This window comes from Garra rufa, chromosome 22, assembly GCF_049309525.1.
Source record: "Garra rufa chromosome 22, GarRuf1.0, whole genome shotgun sequence".
Taxonomy (NCBI): Eukaryota; Metazoa; Chordata; class Actinopteri; order Cypriniformes; family Cyprinidae; genus Garra; species Garra rufa.
In genome coordinates, this window is record NC_133382.1 from 16,519,967 (window position 1) to 16,534,685 (window position 14,719).

Genomic DNA, 14,719 nt, shown 5'->3' on the forward strand with positions numbered 1-14,719 from the left:
AGGACACAGTGATCCTACCCTATAAGACAGCATAATTATGCTGCTTCCTATTTGGAACAGACGTTGGGTTGGGTGCAGTGCCTTAAAGCACTATTTGAGATGCAAATGAGTTTCATTTTTCAGTCTTTCGACTTAAATTATGTTTTTTTTGTATTGTCCCTATGCAAATAAACTCACAATATCCCATTATTTTAAGGAACAAAAAGACAATAAAGACAGAGTTAGTGATTTTGTCACATTGTATTTTGTTTTACATGTGATCAGGTAGCTAAAACACTACCGAATATTACCATTGTAGTAGCACTACACACAGGTTTGCCTCAAAAGTGCTTTGATCTTACAAGATATGGCAGTAGCTGGTACTGAGTGAAAAGGCACGACTGGCATAACTATTATATTTCCCTCCTGGGGCGAGCTCTTCTGAGCCGAAGAAATTAAAAACAATAAAACCTTCTTTAGAAAGTACATTATATAAAAAGATTGTTGCAAGTCAATTCCAGGCCAGGCAGAAAGACAAAGTTGAAATCCAACTGCACTCCATTCTAGCCCTTCTTCTGCAAGGCCTCAGTGGAGGTGAGCATTGAGGTCGTATTTCTCACAGAACTTGTCTGTCAGCGGGATGCACGTGAGAAGCTCGCACCACTCACACTTGACAGGGTAAACGTAGAAGAGTACGACGAAGCTGGAGAAGATGCCCAGGAACAAAGTAAGCGCCACTAGGATCTGTAAACGTTTGCGGTACATGTCAATTCGGCCAAAGCTGATATAGGGCAGGAAGGCAAAGGAAAGGAAAAAGCCTGAGACGAAGCCACAGATGTGGGCAAAATTATCTATCCAGGGCAACAGGCCGAAGGCGAAGAGGAACAGCACGACGCATGAGAGCTTGATGAAGGCCCTCCATGGCCGTGCCAAGATCTGCCAGCTCTGGAACAGCTCCACGAACAGACAGGCCAGGATGCCAAATTGAGAACCAGCCGGACCCACCTGGCATTAGAAGAACAGAGGGCAGTTACTATCGTGTTTTATCCACATAGATCAGTTGTCTGAAACTCAAATAATGTGGGGTGTGTTAACTAGATGGGTAGGCATCCGAATATGCTTTTCTACTATGTAGTATGTAAAAAACTGTATGTTAAATAAGTATTTCATCTGTAAATCCTGCATGCAGTAGCTGAAAAATGCCAGGGTGACCTTCTACTTGTGCCAAATGTGTATCCGATGGAGAATTTACTATCCCATAAGTTCCAGTGTCTCAACAGCCATCACAGATCACATGACAATTCCAACATGATGGGTTATATACATACTGAGAATTTGCAAAATGTTAATTATTTTACCAAAATAAGAGGGATCATACAAAATGCATGTTTTTTTTTTTTTATTTAGTACTGACTTAAATAAGATATTTCACATAAAAGACATTTACATATAGTCCACAAGAGAAAATAAAAGTTGAATTTAAAAAAAAAAACCTCGTTCAAAAGTTTACATACACTTGATTTTTAACACTGTGTTGTTACCTGAATGATCTACAGCTGTTTTTTTTTTTTTTGTTTGTTTGTTTAGCGGTAGTTGTTCATGAGTCCCTTGTTTGTCCTGAACAGTTAAACTGCCTGTTGTTCTTTAGAAAAATCTTTCAGGTCCCACACATTATTTGGTTTTTCAGCATTTTTGTGTATTTGAATCCTTTCCAACAATAACAGTTTGATTTTGAGATCCATCTTTTCACACTGAGGACAACTGAGGGGACTCATATGCAACTATTACAGAAGGTTCAAAAGCTCACTGATGCTCAAGAAGGAAACACAATGCATTAAAGGGATGAAAACTTTTTGAAATTGAAGAAATGTAATTTATTTTGTCTTCTGGGAAACATGTAAGCATCTTCTGTAGCTTCTGAAGGGCAGTACTAAATTAAAAACTTTGATATTTAGGCAAAATAAGAAAAATGTACACATCTTCATTCTGTTCAAAAGTTCACGTCCTTGGTCCTTAATGCATTGTTTTTTCTTTCTGAAGCATCAGTGAGCGTTTGAACCTTCTGTAATAGTTGCATAAGGGTCCCTCAGTTGTCTCATATGCACTGTATGATCTCAAAATCATACAGTCATTGTTGGAAAGGGTTCAAATACACAAAAATGCTGAAAAACCGAATAAAATGTGTTGGACCTGAAGGATTTTAGTGAAGAACAGTGGGCACTTTAAATGTTCAGGACAAACAAGGGACTCATGAACAACTATCACAAAAAAACAAAAAAAAACAAAAACAGCTGTGGATCATTCAGGTAACAACGCAGTGTTAACAAACAGAGTCATTTTTATAAATTCAACTATTATTTTCTCTTGTGGACTATATGTAAAATGTCTTTTATGTAAAATATCTTATTCAAGTCAGTACTAAATAAAAAATAACATTTTGTATGATCCCTCTTATTTTGGTAAAATTAACATTTTGCGGATTCTGCAAGGTGTATGTGTACTTTTGACAACTGCACTTGCATGCTTAAAGAACATACAATATTATCATTGTTGTAATGATCTAATATGCTGATTTGAGGCTCAAGAAACATTTCTTAGCAATATCAACACAAAAAAAATGTGCTGCTTAATGTTTATGTGAAAAACGTAATACATAATCAGGATTCCTTAATGAATAGAAAGTTAGTAAGAACAGCTATTATTTCAAACAAAAATCTTTTATAACTCTATATATTTATATAACTATTTGTGTAACTATATCAATATTTGTATTATAATATAATAAATGTCCTTGATGTCACTTATGATCAATTCTCAAATAAAAGTTTTAATTCCTTTCTTCTTCTCTTTTAAGTACAGCCCCTAACTTCTGAACACTAGTGTACTATCAAAAAAATCCTTAAAGGGATAGTTCGGATGGCATTCTTCTTTCAGACGAGTATAGAGTTATATTAAATAATGTCCTGGCTCTTCCAAACTTTATAATGGCAGTGAATGGGTGTTGATATTTTGAAGCAAAAAAAGTGCATAAATCCATCATAAAAAGTGCTCCACACAGTTCTGGGATTTACTAAATATTTACTATATTTAAGACTTTATAAACCATAATATCTAGCTTCCACTGATTGTCATACTCGCATACTCGCGTTCACGAGAGACGTTCTGGTAACAAGTGACAAACAAGGAAGCGCAGAGCAGAGAGAAAAACAAAACACCAGTAAATTAGAAGTACAAAATGAGGATTTGTAAAGAAAAATGTCTGAGGATTTTGATATAAGCCAAGAGGAGACTGGTTTTTATTGTATTCATCTGAAGGAAAAAAGTCATATACACCTAGGATGGCTTGAGGGTCAGTAAATCATAAGGTAATTTCATTTTTATGTGAACTATCCCTTTAAGAGAACTAGACCTTAATAACATTAAGGTCATTAAGGTCTAATGCAAAAAGCACAAAATTACGAAATCATTTGCGGGTTGGATTTAACTGCTAATACTTGTGGGTCTGTATTAAGTGATCTCATTACTGAATGTGAAGAGTTTAGGACCCCTGATCCAGCCTCAAGGGGCTGTAGTCATCCTGTACCTCTGCTCTGTATGGTAAGAAGATGGCACTGGCGAGGTTGCCTGTAATCCCACTGAGGATATAGATAATGGAGATTCTCAGCCAGCCTGCTAGCTTCTCCAAATCCCTCAGAATGGTCATCTGGAAGCACACAGATACCAGGCAGTGCAGGATCCTGTAGAGACAGAAAGAGACTTACGCAATCAATCAAACACGGCTTTACCATTGTCAAGAACGTGCAGAGGATAAGTAATCTGACACTGCATTTCATTTATTGCGAAATTCACAATGGGCCCCCTGCAACGGATCACGCTTCCTACTCACCCAGCGTGAAGGAAGAGAGAGAGCCAGAGCCGATAGAACTGGTCTGGGATCTCTGGGTTCAGGAACGGCAGGAGGCCACACACATCATCCATGCAATGAACCTGAAAGCAGATCATTAGTTTTATCCATAATTACACAAATTATAATTTATAGCTAAAGATCTGTATGGTCTAATAATAGACACTGGTGCAGCTGTAGCTCTTTACACCCCCTGCTGGCAATTCATACAATTGCACTACAATTCCACTTACATTAACAAAATGTATAGATCTATACTTATATGTTAACAGGTAAAATGCTTACTGACCTGGGAACACAGTGTGGCCTCCTCATGGAAGTACCCCTTCATGAAGTTACAGTACTCTCTTGATGTAATCTCACACCTGTGTGAATCACAATTCACACTTAAAGGGATAGTTCACCATAAATGAAAATTGTTATAATTTACTCACCCTCATTTCATCTCAAACCCATAAAAGTTTATATCCTCGTTTCAGAATCGGTTAAATGTTAATTATTTTACCAAAATAAGAGGAATCATACAAAATGCATGTTATTGTTTATTTAGTACTGACCTGAATAAGATAACAATAAAAGATGCTTACATATAGTCCACAAGAGAAAATAATAGTTACATCTAATAAAATGACCCCATTAAATAGTTTACATCCCCTTGATTCTTAATACTGTGTTCTTACTTGAATGATCCACATGCCCGCTGTTCTTAAGAAAAATCCATCTAGGTCCCACAAATTCTTTGGTTTTCCAGCATTTGCGTGTATTTGAACCCTTTCCAACAATGACTGTATAATTTTGAGATCCATCTTTTCACACTGAGGACAACTGAGGGACTCATGCAACTATTACAGAAGGTTCAAACGCTCACTGATGCTCCAGAAGAAAAAGCCATACCTTAAGAGCCAGGGGTGAAAACTTTTGAACAAAATAGTGATGTGTACATTTTTCTTATTTTGCCTAAATATCATATTTAGTACTGTCCTTTAGAGCAGTGTTTTTCAACCTTTTTTGAGCCAAGGTACATTTTTAATTGAAAAAAAATCACAAGGCACACCAACAATCGAAACTGTAAAAAAAAAAAATTAAACTCTGTAGTCTATATTAACAATATACAGCCATTCTTATTTAGGTGTCTTGAATAGGAATCAAATAAACACAATGAAAACAGTTTTTTGATCTTTCATATTTCTACCTACTCAGTGTGAAACCTGGTCCTGTTTGTATGAACACAGAGCTGATAACTTATTAGTTTCCAAAAAATGTTTTAGACCTGGTTAGGTGAATTAGGTGAAATTGAATAATTTTCCACGGCACACCTGACGATCTCTCACGGCACACTAGTGTACCACGGCACAGTGGTTGAAAAACACTGCTTTAGAGGCTACCGAAGATACTTACATGTTTCCCAGAAGACAAAATAAGGTTCTTAATGCATGGTTTTTCCTTCTGGAGCATCAGTGAGCATTTGAATCTTCTGTAATAGTTGCATATGAGTCCCTCAGTCCCTCAAAGTCATACAGTCAATGGTTCAAATACACAAAAATGCTGGAAAACCAAAGAATTTGTGGGACCTGAAGGATTTTTTTTTTTTTTTTTTTTTTTGAAGAACAGCAGGCAGTTTAACTTTTCAGGACAAACAAGGGACTCATGAACAACTATCACTAAACAAAAAAAACACAGCTGTGGATTATTCAGGTAACAACACAGTATTTAGAATTTGGGGGGGGTGTAAACTTTTGACTGGGTCATTTTTTTTAATTCAACTATTATTTTTTCTCATGGACTGTATGTAAACATCTTTTATGTGAAATATCTTATTCAGGTCAGTACTAATTACCCAATAACATGCATTTTGTATGATCCCTCTTATTTTGGTCAAATTATTAACATTTCGCAGATTCTGAAAGGGGGGTGTAAACTTTTGACCTCAACTGTATGCGTGGGTTAGGATTAGGATTAGGGTTAAATTTAATCTTTTCCTCATATTAACTGACTGATCCATTTTACGACACCTTTATAACCTTTTTGCATCTAAGATTTGGCTACTTGGACTTTCAATGGATTGAAAGAAACCTCCCAGGTTTCTCTCATTAAAAATATCCTTATTTGTGTTTTGAAAATTAACCAAAACCCATGACATGAGGGTCCGCATGTTATGACAGAATTTTCGATTTTGGGTTAACTATCTCTTTTTTAGGAATTTGATTTGCAAAGAACACAATAAACACAAAATACACAATATATAAATACATATGAAATACATTATCAGTCAAAAGTTTGTAACTGTTGTATGAATTTTGATCAAGTTTTTCATGATCTTAATGACTAAACCCCCTGCTAGAGCTTGATTTCTTTTCTAATTCAACATATTTGCTGAATCTTTACACCATCCTAAACTATACTTTAAATTTTTACATTCACGCAACATTCATGGAATGTGTCACAAGCACGGGGTCAGGATTTGGCTGTTTAGAATGATTCGAAAGGCAGTATTAACATTACGTTGAATGGCATCTTATGCACAGAAGCCACATTCCACATGTTTAATGACAAATCCAGTTGCCAGTGGTTTGTGGCATATGTCACTAAATCTTGTGTCATGTGTCTGTGGATTGTGGCATTTGCCCCTGAAAATTGCAGAACATGATGGAGAATGCTGTGGTACATCCAGTAGTGACTGACACACTAGGAACCAGCAGCTATACCAATTCAACTAAAACACACAAAAAGGTTTCATATTTAAAAAAAATGTGGTCACAGCAGAAGTTGTCTAAAAAAGTCTTTCATTTTGGAGAAACTAGGCTAATATGAACATTACAATATAAGATCACTCTGTATTTATACATAAAAATGGGACACGTGACCTTACAGTATTGTTGTTGTAAAAATTAACTTATTATTGGCTTAAAGCCTGTTTAAAAGCAACATACAACTGATTGAATAACAGTCATTAAGTGCATGCTATATATCTATATTTTGCTCTGATAGGCAGCAGCATATATATTGCCATCAACTGCATCTCGTTCCACAATTTTCCATGTCACCATAATCCAGTGACACATGACAAGTTTTGTGTGACACATGCCACAAGATGTCATGCCCCTTAATGTTGACACTGCTCTTGCATAACCCCATCAGCCCCTGCTAGTGGATGCTGCAACCATATGGCATTAAACAACATCTTTCTCATTCAAAACTAGTCATGTTTTTAAATGGAATACATTTTTTGCAGGAAACGCACACTACCATTCAAAAGTTTTGGGTCAGTATTTTTTTTTTTTGTAGGATTTTAAAAAAAGATTCAAAATGTATTATCAAATTTTGAAAAGATTTTGATTTAAAAAATACAGTACCAACCTTATAACTCATTCTGACCACAAAAGTCATTTATAATGTTGTCTTTTTGTGAACCTTTCATTCACCACAAAATCCTAAAAAATGTATCACAGTTTCCATAAAAAATATGACGCAACACAACTGTTTTTAAAGTTAATAAGTAATGTTTCTTGAGCATCAAATCAGTATATTAGAATGATTTCTGAAGATCATGTGACACTGAAGACTGGAGTAATGATGCTAAAAATTCAGCGTTTCCACCACAGGAATAAATTAAATTCTAAAATATATTAAATTACAAAACAAGTTTTTATTGTAATAATATTTACAATATCAGTGTTTTTACTGTGAAAATCTTACCAAGCCCAAACCTTTGTACAGTAGATTATATGCTTTTTTTCATTGTTTTATTAGATGTTTATCATTTTTTAAATCTCTTAAAAGAATTATATGGTTTTTATACACTATCAGTCAAAAGTATTTGAACAGTAAGATTTGTAATGTTTTTTAAAGAAGTCTCTTCTGCTCATTAAGTCTACATTTATTTGATAGAAAGTACAGCAAAAGCAGTAAAATTTAGAATTACTTTTACTATTTAAAATAAAAGTTTTTTATTTGAATATATTTTAAAATGTAATTTATTCCTGAGATCAAAGCTAAATTTTTAGCATCATTATTCCAGTCTTTAGTGTCACACGAACCTTCAGAAATTATTTGAATATGCTGATTTGCTGTTCAAGAAACATTTATTATAATTATTATTATAATTATTATCTATATTTAAAACAGTTGAGTAAATTTTTCAGTATTCTACGATAAACAGAAAGCTCCAAAGATCAGAATTTTTCTGAATTAAAAGGCTTTTGTAAAATTATACACTATACAATTTAAAAGCTTGGAGTCAGTATAATTTTATTTTTGGGGGAAAGAAATTAAAGAAATCAATACTTTTATTTAGCAAGGATGCTTTAAATTGATCAAAGGTGATGATAAAGACATTTATAATGGTACAAAAGATGTTTTTCTGAACTTTCTATTCATCAATGAAACCTAAAATAAATTCTACTCAGCTGTTTTCAACATAATAATAAATGTTTTTTGAGCAGCAAAACAGAATATTAGAATGATTTCTGAAGGATCATGTGACTGGAGTAAAGATGCTAAAAATTCAGCATTGAAATCACAGGAATAAATTAGGTTTTAAAAGATATTCAAATAGAAAACAGTTATTTTAAATAGTAAAAACATTTCAAAATGTGACTGTTTTTGCTATACTTGAAATCAAATAAATGCAGGCTTGGTGAGCAGAAGAGACTTTACAAAACAAAAAATCTTACTGTTCAAAAAGTTCTGACTGGTATAATGAATCACATGTTAATATCTCACGGAGTAATGTGTGTCTGCAGGTTGTCCTAACCTTCCTTTGGTTCCGATGCAGCAGGGTCTGCCAGTAATGACGCAATCAATGTGCGGCAAGTTAGTGTGGTTCCCTGTGCTGTACCTGGTGCATATCTGAGAGAGGAAAAACAGTATAACAGTATTAAATTGAAGCAAGAACATTAAATACTGTGATCATGTTGGTCATCAGTAGCAAACTCACCGGCCACTTAGTGATGTCATCAGGCCACTCGTGAGGAGTAACTGAGGCAGGCTCTAGACAAATCCTACCGTTATAAATTGTGTTAAATAAGATCATTAAATCCACATGCCAAGTGAATGGAAAAAAACTGAAAGAGGGTTATAATTGTACCTGGGGTCTTGATGGCACACAGAGCCATACTGACGTAATTTCCCCTCCAGATTTGGAACACTTGGGTGTTCAGGCCACTTAACCCATAATGCCAGTGTACTCTGAGAATATTACAGGGACATTTGTGTAAAAATAGGTTGAGTACACACATTAATGGCAATATGCGAGGTTAAACAGGAACTGACCGAGCACTCCTCCTGAGAGGTCTGCACACAGCCTGATTGGTCATTACGGACGCAGCACGCTGAGTTCCGCTCACTGTCCTTCTTCTCCTGAATGAGCTGGTGCACCTCCTGATCTTGACGCATGCAGGGGGAGAACTTAGCCCCGAGGTGAATCAGCGCCTCCTGCAGGCAAGAAACAAGAGCTGCATATCAGGCAAGGGCCTAATGGTAACATTCTAAACTCAATCTATTTTATTCTACCATTATGTATTTATTATAATAGTATTTTTTTATATTTTGAATTAGATTTTATTTTCATATTTTCAGTTTTAGTGTTAGGTAACTAATTTTGTGTTTTTGAAATTTTCATTAGTGTTTTATAAAAAATTCTATTAAGGTTTATTTTTGTTTTATTCAGTTTTAATTTGTGCAATTTTAGAAGATTTAACAGTAACACTTTACCATAAGGTGTCATTAGTTAACATTAGTTGGATTAACTAACAAGTGAACAATACATTTTTAGTTTGTTAACTAATGAACCTTACTGTAAAGTGCTACCGCTCTAACTTAATCTATTATTTTTATATTTATAATATTTTACTATTTTTGTATATGTTTTAACTAAGTTTATGCTGATTGAAATTATTTTTTAATGGTTTGTTTTATTTGAATATGGATGTAGCACAACAACAGTTTAAGAATAAACCAGAAAGGCTTCTCAGTATAATAAATATATCACCATATGCAAATACTTTTGATAAAAGCATTATTATATGCAGCTATGGTGAAAGGTTTACATACATCTTTGCAGAATGTTCAAAATGTTAATTATTTTACCAAAATAAGAGGGATCATACAAAATGCAAGTTATTTATGTCACGTTTGAGAAGGAAGGGGTCTGGGTCCAGATGCAGGGAAGAAATGAATTTAATAATAAAACACAAATAAACAAACGAACAAACAAAAGGCCAACACGGCACACCAAAACACAAACAAGGCAAGATCAGGAACATAAACTTCAGGAACAAGAATCACGAAAAACAAACCACACAGAAGACAATGCAGCCAGAATGAGCAGTTACCCCCCCTCTAGGGAACAGCTTCCAGATGTTCCCAAAACAAAAAAAAACTGGAGGAAGGAGGAACGGTGGAAGGTGAATCAGGGGGAGGGATGGCGGGCCAGGCCCGTGCAGCGGAGGAACGTGAGCGGACATCGCCGCCAGAGGAACGTGAGCTGGCCTCGCCGCCAGAGGAACTTCAGCGGTCACCGCAGTGTCCGGAACAGAGAGAGCGGTCACCGCCGCGTCCGGAACAGAGAGAGCGGTCACCGCCGCGTCAGAAATAGAGAGAACGGTCACCGCCGCTTCAGGAACAGAGAGAGCGGTCACCGCCGCGTCCGGAACAGAGAGAACGGTCACCGCCGCGTCCGGAACAGAGAGAACGGTCACCGCCGCGTCCGGAACAGAGCGAGTGGTTGCCGCCAACAAACGGGCGGACGCCGCCGCCAAGCGAGCGTCCCCCGCCGCCAGACGAGCGCACCTGACTGCTATCCACTCGGGCACGGCGTGAGCAGACGCAGCCGCCTCGGGCACAGAGTGAGCGGTCACTGCCGCGTCATGAACAGAGATAGCGGACGCCGCCGCATCAGGAACAGAGACAGCGGTCGCCGCCGCATCAGGAACGGAGATAGCGGTCGCCGCCGCATCAGGAACAGAGACAGCGGTCGCCGCCGCATCAGGAACAGAGACAGCGGTTGCCGCCGCATCAGGAACGGAGACAGCGGTCGCCGCCGCATCAGGAACGGAGATAGCGGTCGCCGCCGCATCAGGAACAGAGACAGCGGTCGCCGCCGCATCAGGAACAGAGACAGCGGTCGCCGCCGCATCAGGAACAGAGACAGCGGTCGCCGCCGCATCAGGAACAGAGACAGCGGTCGCCGCCGCATCAGGAACGGAGATAGCGGTCGCCGCCTCATCAGGAACAGAGACAGCGGTCGCCGCCGCATCAGGAACAGAGAGAGCGGTCACCGCCGCGTCCGGAACAGAGAGAACGGTCACCGCCGCGTCCGGAACAGAGCGAGTGGTTGCCGCCAACAAACGGGCGGACGCCGCCGCCAAGCGAGCGTCCCCCGCCGCCAGACGAGCGCACCTGACTGCTATCCACTCGGGCACGGCGTGAGCAGACGCAGCCGCCTCGGGCACAGAGTGAGCGGTCACTGCCGCGTCATGAACAGAGATAGCGGACGCCGCCGCATCAGGAACGGAGATAGCGGTCGCCGCCGCATCAGGAACAGAGACAGCGGTCGCCGCCGCATCAGGAACGGAGATAGCGGTCGCCGCCGCATCAGGAACAGAGACAGCGGTCGCCGCCGCATCAGGAACAGAGACAGCGGTCGCCGCCGCATCAGGAACGGAGATAGCGGTCGCCGCCGCATCAGGAACAGAGACAGCGGTCGCCGCCGCATCAGGAACGGAGATAGCGGTCGCCGCCACATCAGGAACGGAGATAGCGGTCGCCGCCGCATCAGGAACAGAGACAGCGGTCGCCGCCGCATCAGGAACAGAGACAGCGGTCGCCGCCGCATCAGGAACGGAGATAGCGGTCGCCGCCACATCAGGAACAGAGACAGCGGTCGCCGCCGCATCAGGAACAGAGACAGCGGTCGCCGCCGCATCAGGAACGGAGATAGCGGTCGCCGCCTCATCAGGAACGGAGATAGCGGTCGCCGCATCATCAGGAACGGAGATAGCGGTCGCCGCCTCATCAGGAACGGAGATAGCGGTCGCCGCTGCATCAGGAACGCCCCGCCGCAAAGTAGGGGCGCATCTGCGCAGCCTCGGCCCTATAGGCGTCCATCTCCGCCAGACAGGCGTAGATGTACTCGAAACGAGTGGCCGACGGCGCCTCGAAGGACATCCCCGCCGTCTCGGGAACAGAGCTATTGGTCGCCGCCCCCAAGCGGGCGCACGCCGCCGCCAAACGGGGGGCCGCCGCCTCCCTGAAAAAATTCCTCCCCGCTGGACCCATCTTTGCTGGCTGCATTCTGTCACGTTTGAGAAGGAAGGGGTCTGGGTCCAGATGCAGGGAAGAAATTAATTTATTAATAAAACACAAATAAACAAACGAACAAACAAAAGGCCAACACGGCACACCAAAACACAAACAAGACAAGATCAGGAACATAAACTTCAGGAACAAGAATCACGAAAAACAAACCACACAGAAGCAGCTTTAAAGTCCGTATAATTGTGAACAGGTGTGAATTGAGACGAGTGTAACGATCACAAGACAGGTGTATACAATCAAGGAAGTGCAGTGCAAGGGAAAGGGAACAGCGACCTCAGGAGGCTGAGGGAAGCCCCACAGCCCAGATCATGACAATTTATTACTGACCAGAATAAGGTATTTCACATAAAAGATGTTTACATACAGTCCACAAGAGAAAATAATAGATGAATTAAAAAAAATGCCCTATTCAAAAGTTTACATACGCTTGATTCTAAATACTGTTTTGTTACCTGAATGATCCACAGCTGTGTTATTTTGTTTAGTGATAGTTGTTCATGAGTCCCCTATTTGTCCCACAAATTCTTTGGTTTTTCAACATTCTTGTATATTTGAACCCTCTCCAACAATGACTGTATGATTTTGAGGTACATCTTTTTACACTGAGGACAACTGAGGGACTCATACGCAACTATTGCAGAAGGTTCAAACACTTACTGATGCTCCAGAAGGAAACACAATGCATTAAAAGCTGGGAGTGAAAACTTTTGAACAGATTAAAGATGTTTACATTTTCCTTATTTTGCCTAAATATCATATTTTTTCATTTAGTCTTGCCCTTCAGAAGTTACAGAAGATACATGTTTCAAAGAAGATAAAATAAGTTAAATTTACCCTGATCTTCTTCTGGCATTTCATAACGGCATTCTTTAACTGATGCTTTTTTTTTAGCATTTAGTGACCATGTACACAATTAAAATAATGTATATATATATTTACCGAATTTGGTCCAACCCAGAAATTTTCTTGCTGCATGAATTTGACATTTTCATAAACCCCTTTATTTCGTAAGACCTGTAACAGATGGCATAACTTGTTACACACCATATTAAACAGGGGCACAGTGGAACAAAACCAAATACAGATTCTTTTACTTACAGAATCAACTGTCTCATGTTGTGAAAAGCCAACAGGTGCAATGCCATAGATAGAAACCGCCAAGATGGTAATCAGCAAATGGACAAAGGTTATCCAGTAAGTGAAGAAAGGCCTGTGGGATAAAAGAACACCAATTCATCACCTGTACAGACACCTATAATACAGTCTCTCAAACATACAATTATTGTAAAAGCACATCTCAATGGGCAACATCAAAACAACTCCCTCCCACAATACTGTTGTTAATACCTATGGTCATTCATGTCTTCTATCTGTCTCTTCACATAGCTGTCAATGCGTTTGCGGTATGTGCGGTTGGTCAGCCGGCCCACCATGCCAAGCCCGTATGGACGCTTCTCCTTAGCAAAGAGTTTCTTAACAGGCACAGTAATGCGCTGTCCACGCCGCTGACCGCTCACACTCACCACTTCCTGCCGTAATCGCACTTTAGGCTGAATCAGAGCACCATCTGTTCCCTTACGCCATCCCCTCTCAAGAGGACTGAGAGAGATGGCAAAACAGAAAATAACTTTTAAAAAACATGATGTGAAGTCCACTTAAAAGCACTGAGAATATTATTATTATAAAACTCACATCATAAGATGGCTCCGCTCTAGTTCTGTTCTCTCCAGGGCGCTGCCCGTCAAGTCCCTCTCGTCTCCAGCTCTATTGGCGTCTATTTCTTTAATAGCAGCTTCAGAAGGCGATTCAAACACCTCGTCTGCATACGTGGAGAGCTCTTCATGCGTAAGCCCATCCTAAAAAGACAAAATGACTACATTAGATACATTTACGTGTAAAACATAAATAACTGATGCCTGATTTCTTACCTTAAAGGGAAAGTTTACTCAAAAATGAAAATTCTGTCATTAAATACTCACCCTTGTGTTGTTCTTGTAAGACTTCTGTTCATCTTCGGAACACAATTTAAGACATAGACATAGACAGCAAAGGTACTACCATGTTCAATGTTTTCTTTGAGCATAAAAAGTATTCTCGTAGCTTCATAACATTACGGTTGAACCACTGATGTCACATGGACTATTTTACCAATGTCCTTGCTACCTTTCTGGTCCTTGAATGTGTCAGTTGCATTGCTCTCAATGCAGAGTCAGAAAGCTCTCAGATTTCATAAAAAATATCTTAATTTGTATTCCGAAGATGAACAAAAGTCTTACAGGATTTGATAATTATTATTATTATGGATAATTAATAATAATAATAATAATAATAATAATATATCTGATTTATCTTTATAGAAATCAATACTTGTATTTAGTAAGGATGCTTTAAATTGATCAAAAGTGATCATAAAGACATTTATAATGTTACAAAAGACTTCTATTTCAGATAAGTGCTGTTCTTCTGAACTTTCTATTCATCAAAAATAAAATTCTACTCAGTTGTTTTCAACATAATAAT

At 39.1% G+C, this 14,719-nt stretch overlaps 1 protein-coding gene across 2 annotated transcripts in view; it reads right to left on the bottom strand.

The window, feature by feature from the left end:
• Positions 1-221: 221 nt before the first annotated feature.
• Positions 222-14,719, bottom strand: part of rhbdf1b (rhomboid 5 homolog 1b (Drosophila)) — a 55,437-nt gene continuing 40,939 nt past the window's right edge. For both annotated transcript variants that reach the window (XM_073828039.1, XM_073828040.1), the window contains 12 exons: positions 13,892-14,055; positions 13,547-13,798; positions 13,298-13,409; positions 13,139-13,213; positions 9,155-9,316; positions 8,970-9,070; positions 8,820-8,883; positions 8,637-8,731; positions 4,173-4,248; positions 3,866-3,966; positions 3,563-3,716; positions 222-984 (listed from right to left, as the gene is read on the bottom strand). In XM_073828039.1, the coding sequence (XP_073684140.1) occupies positions 565-984; positions 3,563-3,716; positions 3,866-3,966; positions 4,173-4,248; positions 8,637-8,731; positions 8,820-8,883; positions 8,970-9,070; positions 9,155-9,316; positions 13,139-13,213; positions 13,298-13,409; positions 13,547-13,798; positions 13,892-14,055 (1,776 nt within the window). In that variant the 3' untranslated portion in view covers positions 222-564. The remainder of the gene's footprint in view (positions 985-3,562; positions 3,717-3,865; positions 3,967-4,172; positions 4,249-8,636; positions 8,732-8,819; positions 8,884-8,969; positions 9,071-9,154; positions 9,317-13,138; positions 13,214-13,297; positions 13,410-13,546; positions 13,799-13,891; positions 14,056-14,719) is intronic.